The 16,220-nt window shown below is 31.8% G+C and overlaps 1 protein-coding gene across 1 annotated transcript in view; it reads left to right on the top strand.

Annotated features, from left to right (window-relative positions):
• The first annotated feature begins 283 nt into the window (after nt 1-283).
• The window catches only part of LOC105837382 (ATP-binding cassette sub-family D member), a 101,739-nt gene continuing 85,802 nt past the window's right edge, over nt 284-16,220 (top strand). The window contains exons 1-2 of the mRNA XM_012682127.3: nt 284-1,757; nt 15,088-15,326. Coding sequence (XP_012537581.1) covers nt 1,189-1,757; nt 15,088-15,326 — 808 coding nt within the window. The 5' untranslated portion in view covers nt 284-1,188. The remainder of the gene's footprint in view (nt 1,758-15,087; nt 15,327-16,220) is intronic.

Genomic DNA, 16,220 nt, shown 5'->3' with positions numbered 1-16,220 from the left:
ATTTTTTAATTCCCTAAATTTATTAAAAAATAAAATTAAAGTGCTTCAAAAATAATGTTTAAATTTTCAGAGAATTACGATTAGCAATATTTCAGTCACTTCAATAATTTTTTAGTAATATTTTTAAAAGGTTGCAGTTTTTTTTTTTCAATAATCTTTCAGTAACTTTTTTATAAGGTTTCACGTATAAGAATCATGGCCATTATTCCAGAATTGTTTTAAAAATGTTGCAGATATATTGTGTAACATTGATAAAATATTTTACTTTTTAGTTGAAATATTTCTGAGATAACTCTAATGCTAGCGCTACACTATGCGCGTATTCGCGATTCGTACGATTCGTAATTCGTAATTCGCGATTTATCTGACATTCATGAATAGTGTGGTGAGAAAATTCGTTGATTCATCGTGCGCGATTCGTCATTCGCATTGATTCGCTGGTCGAGTGGTCAGATAAATCGCGGATTATGAATTACGAATCGCGAATACGCGCATAGTGTGGCGCTAGCATTAAGAATTTCTGTGCTGTATAACACTAACATTTCAGAATTACTAGAATTTAAATATAACTTTAATTCATCTGGATAATATTATTCTTTAAAATTTTAAAAACTGTTTCTGGATATTCCATAAATGTCTTGAAAATTTGAACAAATCTATTAGTGAATTTATATAAAACTTAATAATCTTCTAATCATTGGCTTGTTTGTCAGTGTTAATTCACTTGTTATTATTCAAATTTGAATAATTTATTTCGTGTCATTGAGCGAATAGAAGAGTTCAGCTCACTTACTAACACATAAAACGTTAATACTGAAATAAGAACTGGAGGCAGTCGTGTCGTGGCCACGCGCGAGAACGAAGCTAGCCGCGGGGATATGACGTGGGTTCTCCATTGCGACGTATCACGCGAGAGTAAGCGAAGCAGCAGTTGCCAGCTGATGGCCGGTCCGTGTGGTCACGCGTGCGCGCGTTCGTGTAACCGCATGTGCAGAATCGAACAGGCGCTCTCGCTTGTATCTAAAGTAGTATCGTGACTCGCAACGAAGCGCAGCGAAGCAGAGTTAAGTCGAAGTAGATGCGTCGTTATTGCCATCGTTATCCTGATTTTCGTAGTAGCGTAGGATGTGCATTATTAAAATTTGTTAACTCGCCAATTCTCGTCCGAGGAGGACACGAAGGCGAAGAATGTCGTCTGTGTTCTCGAAGCTGATCGACAGCGCGTCCGCGCGCTACGGCGTGCAACAGGAGACACTGACGTGCGGCGTCGCCGGCGCGGCTACAGCATTCTATCTCCTTAAACTCATTTACCCACACATCGTCACTCGCCTTAAAGAACCTATCCAGGAGAAGAGCCGTCAATCTTACACCAAGCACAATAGACACAATACCGTTATTGTCCGAGATAATTCTTCAGATAACAATTCTACCGGAAATGGCGGAAGAAAACAAAGATTATCATTCGGATTGGATCGCGATTTTTTCCGACAGTTGATAAAGTTATTGAAGATTATGGTGCCGGGATGGCGTAGCCGAGAAATGGGTTTATTGGCATGCGCAACATTGACGTTATTGGCGAGAACCTTTCTGTCGGTATACGTAGCCGAACTGGAAGGCCAAATCGTAAAGAGGATAGTTTTACGTGATATACACGGCTTCAGTTTAATGCTTGCACGATGGTTCGTCATCGCCTTGCCCGCCACCTTTGTCAACTCCGCGATCAGATATCTTGAGGGTCGGCTGGCGCTTAGCTTTAGGTACGCTCCTGTTACTCTCAATGATTTTTTTATATGGATGAGTGAACATTGTGATGAACATAAGTTCTCTCCTTTTTTTAAAATAATGATTTCCTCTTTCCATGCTACGGATTCGAGATTCTAATTTGTGCTGTACACTTAGCTGCTTCTTTTCAGTTCCTCAATTATTTGTTTTTAAATAGTGAAATGTATTCATACTGTACTTAATGCACCAAAATTTTTTTAGAGGTATATCTTAAAAATATTTTCTCTGAAAAATAAAACATTTCATAAAAAGCTAAAAAATATGTTTGTACCATTTTTAATACAATACATTATGGAGTAAAATATTCACGATTCCTGCACTTAATATCTTATAAAAAAGTTGAAAGGTGAGACTGAAACATTCTGAAACTAAAAAAATTTGCAACCACTCTGAAATATAATAAAGTGGGGTAATAACTAATTGAAAAATTAAAAATTAAATAATAAATAATAATTAAAAATTAATAACTTTAACTTATCTTAGTTAATATTAAATAAGTTAATTTTTTACTTTAACTAGTTATTTTTGCAACACATAAATTATAACATACCCACTTTTTTCTAAAAATTTATGTGTGCAAGAAATTATATTCTAAAATTCTAATTTAATATAAATAATACTTTTCAAAATTAACTTTTAAATTAACTTAATCTTAACGTAATTTTTAACTAAATTACACTTAGACAATTTTTAAAGTAACTTAGTTTAAATTTAAAGTAAATTAATTTTATAAGTTGTAAACTTTAACGTAATTTAATTTAAAAAGTATATTAACTTACACAATCATAATTACCTCAAAAATTTACTAAAATGACTAAAATCTTTTTGAAATAATACTGACCGTAATTTGTATTATAAATTTGAATGAAATTTAAAATGTAGATATTTATTTATATATATTTATATTTATTTAGAGAATTGCAGATAAGTACTAGCAAGTTACAATAAAAATTATATATAAAACATTTAATAATTAATATTTAATATTTTAAATGTATGTTTTTATTTAATATTTACAACTTGATTTAACACAAAAAGTATAATTTTTAAAATATGTTTAAAAAAAGAAATGCATTTATATATAAAAGATCTTTACTGATATAATACTGGCATAATACTGTATTGAAAAATATTTCTCAAACAAAAACTAAAAGTGAAACCTTCGAAACAAATGTAAACTAAAAAGTGTTTTCTATCAGAAGCGTATTTTATATTAGTTTGTATAATATCTGTTATATATAATATTTGTTATGTATATTGTTTCACATTTTACAATATTTGATATTTGCATAATATAACCAAAAAATGAATATTTAAAAAATTTAGCCTTAAAACCGGCATAGTAAGCTATTTTCCTTTTCTTTAACATAAATAACTTGTACAAAATACTTATTAAAGTTAATATATATGAAAATTATTAGAAATCTTTTACTTTGACGTAAAACACTTTCATACATAAATTTTATGTTGTTCCGAAAGATGCAATGTGTAGCGTAACTTATATTATGTATAAAAGGATTAGATTAGGTTAGATTAGATTAGGTTCGTTTTTAATAGATTTTATATAAAAAAGCTATAAATGTATGAAGTATAAGGATTTTTATTTTTTTAATTGTCTAAGCAAATCATGTTTTTGTTAGTATTAATACAGTGCAATGTTTGGTTTCCGAAATAAGTACGGCAGTATATATAAGGAACTCTATGCCACTATTCACAATCTATATGTGTGTAATACTAAAGATATACACATTAGTGATTAAAGTTATAATTAATATTACACAAATATAATATATAATATCAATAATATACAGTATATTTTAGTAAAATTATTGCAATTTCCTATTTACAGTTGTAATATTTTTTTTTGCTATGGGTTACCAAGTTGCCAACTTTTTTTATATACCCATACACGAATAGAACAGAACAGAGTGATACAATACAGATGAAATTTGTTCGTGTCACAACATATTCCTATTCGCGCACATATAACATTTTAAGATAAAACATTATACATACTTATACTTTGTATTGTCTTTTCATCCATACAACACAACATCTTTCAAAAAGCTTTCTGAAAGATGTGTGCTGTGTGGGTTAATTAAAAAGTATAAGATTAAGTAATATTGAATTTGTATAAAGGAGTGCATTGGGACGAAAATAGAAGACTCCAAATAATCAAGCGATGATGTAGCATTCTATACAAACTAATATATTATCTGTGTTATATATTTGCTACACATTTGTTGACATCAAAATAAAATATTATAAATTTATTAACTACTTATACATGTAATTAGTTAAGAACATTTATAAAAAAAACGGTCAACAATATTGGTACATCATATTGTTATATCGAAATAACAGCAACGAATGATTGATAACAAATTGATGTCGACGTTGCTATCCATTTGCCGTTGTTAAAAAATAGAATTTATATCAGTCAACAGCCCAATAAGCACACTATATCTTTTTAATGATTTTTAAATATTTATTTTTAATTATTTTTACATTATTAGCGTTTATTGTACAAATAATATTTATTTAATATATATTAAACATTTGTTTTATATTAATTGTTTATTTCAGATAATGAAATAGAAAAATAATTTATTAAACGTTTATTAAACGTTTACTATTTATTAATCATTCATTTTTCGTAAAAAATAATGATTTAAGAAAATTATTTAAGTAATATTTATTTAATATTTATGTAATATTTATTTTACATTTAAAAAATCGTTAAAAATAATACTTTAAAAATCTTGATTTAATATTGATTTAATATTTACCCCAGTAAACATTGATATTTTGTCTATAGAAATCGAAAAGACATCTTATTCAAGATGTCTTCAAGACATTTGTAAAAGATATCTAAAAGATATCTAAAAAGATTTTGTCGAAGATATCTTCATAGAATTTCTAAAAAATATATAAAAGACATCTAAAAGACATCTTAAAAGATGTCTTCAAAATTTTCGAATTAGACAGGCCAAAGATATCTAAATGAAAGATCTATACAAGATATCTTAACTTCTTCCTGGCCAGAAGCCTAATATTATACGGGATGTTTGCCTACGTTCCCGATTGCCTACTGCTTCGTTTGCACACAAATTTTGCAAAAATTTACAAATGCCGATATTCCCGATTGCCCACATCCCGATTGCCTACTGTTTCGTTTGCACACACAAAAATAATCAAGGTACAAAATACACATTGCACACGTAATGCTATTGCACACGTGCACATTGCACACGTTATATTATTACATTCATACACATTGCACACGTGACGCTATTGCACACGTGCACATTGCACATGTGATATAATTACGCAAATACACATTGCACACGTGAAATTATTGCGCACGTACACATAGCACACATGACAATTACCACATGGGTTTGCGACTTTCCATGCATCCCTACTGACGGGGTGGGTGCGGGAGGGGGGAGAGCGAAGCCCCTTCTTGCAATCCCCCCGCGCGCGCGCGCGCGCGCGCGCGTCCACGCTTCGTACTGTTCCACATGGGTTGTGCAATAGCGTCACGTGTGCAATGTGTTTGCGCGTAATTATACAGTGGAACCCCGCGTTAGCGGACTGTTCGGGGCTTTGGTCCGCTAACGCGGGGTTATCTCCTATTGCTTGGTTTCACTCCCACTCCGTGAAATTCAGGGACGTAACGGTATTGCCATGTAACCAGTTAATGTTTACGCTTAAGACTAAATGTATTCGATCATAAAATTGCAAGCAGAGCGTCTCAGATTAAGTCAATCGTATCTATAGCCGTCCGAAAAACTCACATCTCGTACCTCTAAATTATATTCCCGAATATTTTATATTCCCTACACTTCTAATTTATTATTATTTTCTAACATATAATTTATAAATAAAATATTATCAAATTAGAAATCCAGCTTTGATTGCAATCGGTGTTCCTTTTTTTATGTGATTATATTTAAACAATTTATTTTAAATTAGTGTTGGCTATTTTATTTACATGTGCGTGAATTTTTTAAATAAAAATTTATATAAAAATATATTTTTATTTATATTACACGAATAATATTTTGAAACAATTTTTTGAGACAATTTTTAATGACTATGTAGACAAAATAATAAATTCTTAAATTTAAAAAAATATTAGCCATTTCTTAGTTTTAAATGAATTAATTACACATTAAAATCTTGCACAAATCTTTAAGAATACGTCGTAACTGCTTACATACTACGTGACTGCATTGCTATCCCCACACACGCTACTCATGTGGGCCGAGTGCATATGGAGGGGATAGTTTCCGCTAACGCGGAGTACGCTAACGCGGGGTTCCACTGTATCACGTGTGCAATAGTGTCACGTGTGCAATGTGTATAAGCGTAATAATATAACGTGTGCAATGTGCACGTGTGCAATAGCGTCACGTGTGCAATGTGTATGAGCGTAATAATATAACGTGTGCAATGTGCACGTGTGCAATAGCGTCACGTGTGCAATGTGTATGAGCGTAATAATATAACGTGTGCAATGTGCACGTGTGCAATAGCGTCACGTGTGCAATGTGTATGAGCGTAAAAAATAACGTGTGCAATATGCACGTGTGCAATAGCGTCACGTGTGCAATGTGTATTTTGTACCTTGAATATTTTCGTGTGTGCAAACGAAGCAGTAGACAATCGGGACGTGGGCAATCGGGAATGTCGGCAATCGGAAATTTCCGCATTATTTATGTGCAAACGAAGCAGTAGACAATCGGGAACGTAGGTAAACGGAACCTTCTCATATTAGACTTATTATTAACTTTACCGAAAACACCATATATTTATTGAGCTAAAATTACTTTTTTTAACATAATATATGCATTTATTTCGAAATAATTTGATATGTTATTTTAATGATGCTTTATATACTGTCTCATACTTCATAAAGTGCAACATAATAACATTTTTATACATATTTTTCAACATTTTTATTGCAAATAACACTAAACAATCATTTTAACAATAAATAATAATATATAGTTCAAATACAACAAAAAAAATAATCACTTTTTCGAATTAAAAGCGTAATAATATTAGGCGTTAGAGTGATGTTATCTTCTTTCTAGTTCATTTCACTGACAAAAACAAAAATGTTTTAGTATTTAAAAAATCGGCCAAAAAAGGATTGATTTAAAGATGTCTTTTATACATATACTTTGAAGACCAATTCTAGAATTGCTTTAATATATCTATAAACGTCTTTATATATTTATTACTCAAAATTTAAAAAAAGACATTTTAAATCATAATTTAGTAGTTTATGTGGCGGTGAAGCATCCGCCACAATACAATGTGCACACGCGTGCAGCATCCGCAGTCGCGATGTAGTTCGCGGAATCGCCGTTATAGGCGACGACGCGATGCTGCCTTTCTTGTGAAGTAATTAACATTCTGAGAGCTATATAAGATACGGTGACGGATATCTACGGTGACGGATTAACCTACAATAGGAATCGTAGTAAGCTCTCAATCCTCTTCAGACCTACGTAATAGATTTTTTGTATCCTGATGGAGAGAATTCCACGAGTCTTCGCACCTCTTCTCGGAGAAAGTTCTCTGAGGCTCCGCATAAATGTATAAACCTTTGTAAATGTCTAGAAAAGGTCTTCAAGACGTATAAAAGACATCTTTTAGATGTCTCATGTAGATTTTTTGGATTTCTAAAAGACATCTTTTAGATATTTTCTAGATTTTCAAGATGTTTTTTAGACATCGCCACATATCTAAAAGATATCTCAAACTGTTGCATAAGACATCTTTTAGATTGCGAAAAGATATCTTTTCGTAAAAAAATGCGTGATATTGCAAGAAATCGCAAGATGTCTTTTAGAAATCTAAAAGACATTTTTTTGTCTGTATGGGATGTTACAATAACACAGGCACACACAAAAAAAATGGTTAGGTCGGTCGGACCAGACTAGTCAATCTTTATGTACTTTGACCCGCTAAATCCGAATCTAAGGTCAGAATTGCAAAGTTAGCTCATATTTCCTAACCTTAAAAAAAAATTTTATTTAATGTTGGTCCGGCGGAATAGACTAATTTAACCTTATGTATTTTGACTCGCTGAATCTAAATATAAGGTCAGAATTGTTGAATTGGCTCATTTTTTCCTAACCTCAAAAAATTCTTTTTAAATGTGGTCCGGCGAACCAGACTAATCTATTTTTATGTATTTCAACCCACTGAATCCGAATTCAAGGTCAGAATTGCTGAATTGGCTCATTTTTTAACCTCAAAAAAACACCTTGTAAAAGCAGTTTGGGTCACAAATGTATAATCCAGATCGTGCAGGCTTGCGTAACCACATTACGCGGGAAAATTCAATACGTATGACAAGTCGAAGCTTCTGTGAATGAATAGCGTAAAAAATTTACTTTTTTTTTCTATTGTATCTAACTCTTCTATTTTCAAAAGTTCTGTGCAATGGCTTTTCCTGCTCAAAAAATCCGATAGGATCAGATAAGAAAAAGTTCTATCTAATTGAATTGTGTTTTTGGTTCGTAAATATTAGATCGGTTATCTGAAATGTACAATAGGCTTTCTATATTTTTGTATCGTATTTTTCGTATAGATTACCTATCGTTTTTAATCAACTTCTATCTAGTCATGTTTTATATAAATTAATCGTATTCTATCATGTTTTTGGTTCGTAAATATTAGATTGCTCATCTGAAACTTATGATAGACTTTCTATCTTTCTGTATCGTATTTTTCGTATAGATTACCTATCGTAAATCTAATTCAAAAAATGTAAACGTTTTACTTTTCTTGTACAGAATCGTTTACTCAATTAAAATGAGTAAATTATAAAAATAATATGTGCCAGTCATCTTCCACATCGTCTTCTCGTAGCGAAAGAAACTGATTATTGTTTGTCTTAATCGTGTTGCGGTTGTTTTTTATATAGCAGGTCGGCTGCATCTGACTCCCGAGAGAGCTTAATCGCCTATCAGCCTATCGGCGGCGCCGCGTACTAACTAAAAAATTGGATAGAAAATGATAGAAACATATAGAAATTTGATAGAAAAGTTATAAAATTTTATTGTTTTTTATCGTATCTCAATTAAACGATTAAAACTTTATCTGAATATGGATACTTTCCTATATGATCTTATCTAATTATCTTACTGAATAGGAAAATTACGATTTAAAGAGTATACAAATTAATCTCAAATTGTCCCTATATGTTTCTATCAAATACATGTTATGGAACAATAATTGTTTTTTATCGTTGTCTTTATAATAGGAAATATTTCAAGGAGGAACAATTATCACAAGAACACAAAAAAAAGTGGTTGATCCGGCGGACCAGATTAGTCAATCCTTATGTATTTTGACCCGCTGAATCCGAATCCAAGGTCAGAATTGCAAAGTTAGCTCGCATTTTCTAACCTCAAAAAAAAAAATTTTTTTTTATGTTAGTCCGGCGGACCAGACTAGTCTATCCTTATGTATTTTGACCCGCTGAATCCAACTTCAAGGTCAGAATTGCTGAATTAGCTCATTTTTTCCTAACCTCAAAAAAACACCTTGTGAAATCAGTTTGGATCTTAAATGTATAATTCGGAGCGTGCATGCTTGCGTAACCACATTATCCGGGGAAAATTCAATACAAATGACAAGTCTGAGCTTCTGTGAATGAATAGCGTGGAAAATTCGCTCTTTTTCTATTATATTTAACTCTTTTATTCTGACCTTGGATTTGAATTCAGCGGGTCAAAATACATAAGGGTTGACTGACTAGTCTGGTCCGCGAAACATAAAAAAAAAAATTTTTTTTGAGGTTAGGAAATGCGAGCTAACTTTGCAATTTTTACCTTGGATTCGGATTCAGCGGGTCAAAATACATAAGGATTGATTAGTTTAGTCCGCCGGATCAACCACTTTTTTTGTGTGTCTGTGTTATTTTATAATTTCGTTGGACAGAACATTCTGTTCTTTATGGTATCCTAACGAGCGCCCGTCTTTTCCGCGATCTTATTAACGTAACGACAATTTGTGATTTAGTGTAAACAGAGTGGTACGCTTAACGTACCTGGCGCCCAACCGAATATTTGTGTAGAAAACTTTGCTAGAAAAGGTCGTCTCGAGCGGCTAAGGGCCGCGACCAGGGACGGAGGCGAAGTTGGCCGTCGCTAGCAAGCACGGTTACAAATTTGGAATATTCGAATTAAACGATTAAAACTTTATCTGAACATGGGTACTTTCCTATATTATCTTATCTAATTATCTTACTGAATAAAAAAAATTACGATTTAAAGTCTATATAAATTTTTCAAATAATTCTACATTCAGATAAAGTTTTAATCGTTTGATTCAGACAATTATATAAACAATGATAGAAAACTATTATAGTATATAACATATTTTTAATAAAAACGTATAGGGACAATTTCAAATTAATTTATATAGACTTTACATCATAATTTTTATATTTAGTAAGATAGCCAGATAAAATCGTATAGGAAAGTACTCATATTCAGATAGAGATTTAATCGTTTAATTTAGATATGATAAAGAATGATAGAACTTTATGTCTGCCGAAATGGTAATATATTTGATAGAAACGTGTAGGAACAATTTCAGATTAATTCATATAGAGCCTTATAGACCTTGAATCCTCATTTCCGCCACTCTTTGTCTGTAATCTTGACTTTTGTGGTTTCCTAGAAAATTTTCTGTGACACCTTTGAAACTCAACCATGCTGATCTTTCGTTTTCCTTCATTTTGGTGACAAAATTGTCGTCTTTCAACATTTTACGTATTTGAAGTCCATCGAAAATTCCTTCCCGCAATTTTGCATCAGAGACGTTGGAAAATTTTTCTTGTAAATACTGATAGCATTCACCTTTTTTATTTAGAGCTTTCATTATTTTATGAGTTCTAATTTGATATGAAGAGGTGGAAGAAGAACATTTGAAGGCTCAACTAACGGTTTATTTATGGTATTTTTAGACCCAGGTTGCAAAGACGTCTTTGTTGGCTATCCTTTTCTTATGTAATAGTTCGTTTGATCTCTACTATTCCATTCACATAGAAAGCACGTCATCTGATTGTTGACCCAATAATATAGTGAGAATTTTCAAATCCCCATAAATTTATTATCTATGTTCTGTGTATTTAATTTTTTCAAGAACTGTTTTCAGATTTGTGTACTCTTCTTTTATCACTACCGAGTGCGCTACAGAAATGAAGGTATATACATTAGTATTGTGCAGCAACACTGCTTTCAAGCTTCTCTTAGAAGAATCGATGAATAGTCCCCACTCATCAGACTTGTAACATCCAGGTTTCAGTTTGTTCATTAGTCCAAACCTTCAAGAATAAGAGTTATATATAATAGAAAAAGAGAGTGAATTTTCTACGCTATTCATTCACAGAAGCTCAGACTTGTGTCATACATATTGAATTTTCCCCGGGTAATGTGGTTACGCAAGCTTGCACGCTATGAATTATGCATTTGTGACCCAAACTGCTTTTACAAGGTGTTTTTTTTTTAGGTTAGAAAAAATGAACCAATTCAGCAATTCTGACCTTGAATTTCGATTCAGCGGGTCAAAATACATGAAAATAGACTAGTCTGGTCCTCCGGACCAACATTAAAAAAAAACTTTTTTTGAGGTAAGGAAAAATAACCCAATTCAGCAATTCTGATTGACTTTGGTTTAAATTCAGCAAGTCAAAATACATAAGGATTGTCTAGTCTGATCCGCTGGACCAACATTTAAAAAAAAATTTTTTTTGAGGTTAGGTTAGGTTAGGAAATATGAGTTAACTTTGCAATTCTGACCTCGGATTTGGATTCAACCGGTCAAAATACATAAGGATTGACTAGTCTGGTCCGCCGAACCCACTTCCTTTTTTTTGTGTGCCTGTGTAATTATTTATTTAGACTAATGATATATTTTTATATAATATTTAATTAATGTTTTTATAATATTAACTTAACATTTTAATAAATTGTTTAAAATAATATTTACGTAACATTTACCCTAAAAAATCTATTCTTGTACAAAATAATTTTAATTTGGCACTACAAATGTATGAAATTTTAATAAAATAATCTTTTCCCCAAAAAGAACAAAGAATATATTTTCTCTACAAAAGTAATGATATAAAAAAAATGGTATTTTTCCCGTTGTACCGGCCGGAATAGTTAGGAAAACAATATCTGTTGCAGAATCTGGTTTAGTGTTTGTTGTGAATCTGGTATAGTTTTTGAAATTATGTTAAGACAATGTGTGTTCACTCCACGAATCTAACAACAATACTGATTCCGACATTCGGAAAAAGTACTTCCTTTAGCCAAGTTTTTACACAATTTGTTAGATTTTGAAGCCCTAACAAAGATCTTAGGCGCGTTGAATAATGTTTCTTGTATTCTTGGACCAAATGTTCCTGTAATTTCTTTTAATACTATAAAAAGAGGTGATAATAATTTGCCATCAGACGAAATAGTCGACTGAATTGTATAGCTATGCGTGATTGCTAATATAGACTATACTACAAATTCGATGTTTTTAATACCTTTTTGAGCTAAAGTACGACCAGAATGAGGCTTTGGCCCCCCTCCCGCACCCACCCCGTTCAAGTCGCAAACCCATGTACAGTAGTGACGTGGCCAATAATGACGCATGGCCAATATAGACGCGTGGCCAATAATGACGCGTGGGCAATAATGACACGTGGCCAATAATGACGCGTGGCCAATATTGATGCGTGGGTCAATATTGACATTGCCAATATTAACACGTGGCCAATAATGACGTGGTTAATAATGACGCGCATGGTCAATATTGACGTGGCCATTACTGACGTGTCCAATATTGACGCGTGGTCAATATTGACGTGGCCAATCCACCCCGTAGTCAATCGGAATCGTGGCCAATATTGACGTGGCCAATCGGGACTGTAGCCAATATTGACGTGGGCAAACGGGACGCTCCCGCTCTCGCGGTCTTCTTCTTCCTCAAAATTGAGATTATCCATATTTTCGAAGATTTCATCGACGATGTCTATGGCATTTTCATCATTCATTTGGAGAATATCTGCGTTTCTTTAATGACAATTGTTGTAATCAACCATGTGTCCATTATTTACAATATTGTTATTTACATTTTTATTATTTATATTATTTACATTATTTACAACATCTATAATGTCTATTATTTCTATTTCTCCATCATCGTCGTCCGCGATGTCGATAATTTCGATATCATTTTCCACTTGTTCAAAATTTCCATTTTATGAAAAAATTGATTTATTCACTTAAATCGCACTTGAAAAAATTTACTACACACACAAACTGACTCAAAAACTGACTTGAAAACGTCTAAGGGATGCTCTAAGAGTCTCACCTATATATACTTATACAATTTGTAAAGTCACGTGATTTTTAAAAAGAATTTTAGAAAGGAAAAAGTCCTACTGAGCTTTAACATTTTGTGACACGTTCAATTGTATTAAAGAAATTTTTTAGGTATAATATTAAACGTAGACTACAGTATCCGAATGTTATACTCTTTCATTAAAAAAAAAAATATTTTTAAAGTTTATAAAATCTAGCAGCCTGACATCGGCGCTCGCTGGCAGCCGAGATAACGACGCTGCTTATACGATTAGTGTAGTGGGAGAGAGAGAAAGAGAGAGAGAGAGAGAGAGAGAGAAAGAGAGAGAGAGAGAGAGAGAGAGAGAGAGAGAGAGAGAGAGAGAGAGAGAGAGAGAGAGAGAGAGAGAGAGCAAACTATAACTGAGGTGGAATACACATAGTATAATTTTTATTAATTATTTACGATTTAAATTAGAGTACATATAAATATATAATCTAACTTAAATTATAAATAATCAAGTAAAAATTACATTATATTTATGAAATAATAATAAAGTTTCTATATTTATGTACCTGAGGAGAAAGAACTTTCGAAAACATGTTGAGACAAATTTCTCAATTGTTATAAAAAACAATAAACAAAGGAATTTTGAAATTTATGACAGGATTATTTGTTATAAAACAAATGCCAAAAGAATTTTGAAATTTATAACAGGTCATTTGTTACAGAGAAACAATAAACAAAGGAATTTTGAAATTTATGACAGGGTCGTTTGTTACAAAAAAACAATAAACAAAAAAATTTTGAAATTTATGACAGGATCATTTGTTAAAAAGAAACAATAAACAAAGGAATTTTGAAATTTATAACTGGTCATTTATTATAAAAAACAAATAAGAAAAGAATTTTGAAATTTATGACAGGGTCAATTGTTATAAAGAACAATAAACAAAAGAAAATTTTGAAATTTATGTGACAGGTAATTACCCCCACTCCTCCCCATGACGTCATCACCCTCCTTTCCCTTCTCCCTTTCCCCATTCTATTTGAGTTAGAATTCCCATAATATAATGGAATGGAACTACTGGAAGCTAATTTTTGCTTGCTTTAACCATGCCGCGGGTGGTTTTTATGTACGTCGATTGCATTTTGCTCCCCAGAGAGTTAAGTCGCCTAACGGCGGCGCCGCGCACTAACTGGCGGGCAAGTTTGCACGTGGCGTGTTGTTTTCGTCGACTGGACGTGCGAAAAGATATCTTTTTGTCCACTTTTTGTTTTGCCGAAAAGATAACTATAAAATGTCGACGAAAAGATATCTCTTTTAAGTTGTCTTTTCGACAATACTATGAAAGATATCTTATAGTCATCTTTAGTCTTACCGAAAAGACAACTTAAAAAAAAACGTCTTTTCGTCGTCTTTTAATATTTTGCACTATCTAGGAATACACTTCTACAAAACTTGCGGCTATCTGTAATACTAAAATTCAATTTTCATGACAACACCATAAACATTTATGACCAATAACTATATTAGACACAAAGTATACGAAATATCGTGAATTCTATAATCCCATATCTAATACATAACCGCTTTCTCTTCTTTATTATCGTTCTTTTTTTATTTGAAAATAATATGTGAGATATTTCAAGGAGAATTCCAATCTCTAATTTGAAAAATAAGCAATAAAAATGTTTTTGAAGCAATGACAAATTCATTGCTTTGGTGTTTTAAAATATCTTATTTGTAACTTAATAACACTGTATAGTTAATATTAAAAAATGTATTATTAATTTTTAGTTTTTTTACATAATAAAGTAATATCTTCTTTATATATTTTCATACTATAATAAAAAATTTAAAAATAATAGAAATATTCTGGTTTAAATAAATTAAAAGATTCTGAAAAGAATTTATTCTTTTAATTATTTGTGCAGAGAACGCTTGGTAAAACATGCCTACAAGATGTACCTGAGTCAACAGACTTATTATAGAGTATCGGCTTTAGACACTAGGCTTGGTGGGGCCGAACAAAGACTGACAGATGACTTATCAGAGCTAGCCAGTTCTGTAGCACATCTATATTCTAGTTTAACAAAACCGCTACTAGATTGCGCTTTAGTTGGTATAGCGCTTATGTCGTTTTCACACAAAATGGGAGCAAAAACAATACCAGGTAAGATTGTATGATTTACAATTTTTTCTGACTTACAATTAAACAAAATTCTAATTAGTACTAATTAGATAGTATTTAATCGGCGATTAATTTATTAAACAAAATTAATCTGTCTTGTTATCTTGTTATTACACTAATCAACAAAATTGGCGTAATAAAAATTTATATCAAAATTTCACTTACTTTCAAATTCACTCGTAGTGCGCAACGGGTAACGTTAAGGGGATGCTGGAGTTGTGTTTTACCGACAAAAAGACAGTAATTTTTGTTTCACAATACCTTTTTATTTTTTTATATAATTGGAAATCTTTCTCCAGAATGGAAATATACGGATTACTACCAGTTTATGGAATAGGGTTTCTACTAAAAAACGAAGAAAAATTATTAATTTTTGTCACATCGTAACAATGTTTGCTTAAAATAAAAGATCTACGTACAGTTCATACTTACGAAATTCGTATTCATGGCACATAATAGAGTATTAGTAGACGACAAGAACAAACAATGTCAAGTTTTAAAGATTAGATTTTGATACCTAATTGAGACAAAATTGCGAAACAAAAATTTAGGTTGTATAGGCGTAAAAAGGTCAATAAGTAAAACAATAAAAAAAAATTTTTTTCTTCTCGATATAAAGTCCAATTCACAGATTGATATTAATATGTGTACTTTAATTCTAGAAAAAAATTTCCGAATTTATAAAAGAAATACATACGAAATCTCACTAATGATGTGCACAAATGACTACATTATCGACCCCTGTCATGTTTGATTGGCAGTGCAGCATTTTTAATGTTCACTCGTGTCCGGGCCTGACTTGATTTATATGTACAAAGTGCACAACTTTTATATCAAGCACATTTTATTACAAGTCCACGTCAGACGGCGACAATT

This window comes from Monomorium pharaonis, chromosome 4 (genome assembly GCF_013373865.1).
Source record: "Monomorium pharaonis isolate MP-MQ-018 chromosome 4, ASM1337386v2, whole genome shotgun sequence".
In the NCBI taxonomy this organism is placed as follows: Eukaryota; Metazoa; Arthropoda; class Insecta; order Hymenoptera; family Formicidae; genus Monomorium; species Monomorium pharaonis.
The sequence above is the reverse complement of the archived record's forward strand: the minus strand, read 5'-3'. Positions and strand labels throughout refer to the sequence as shown.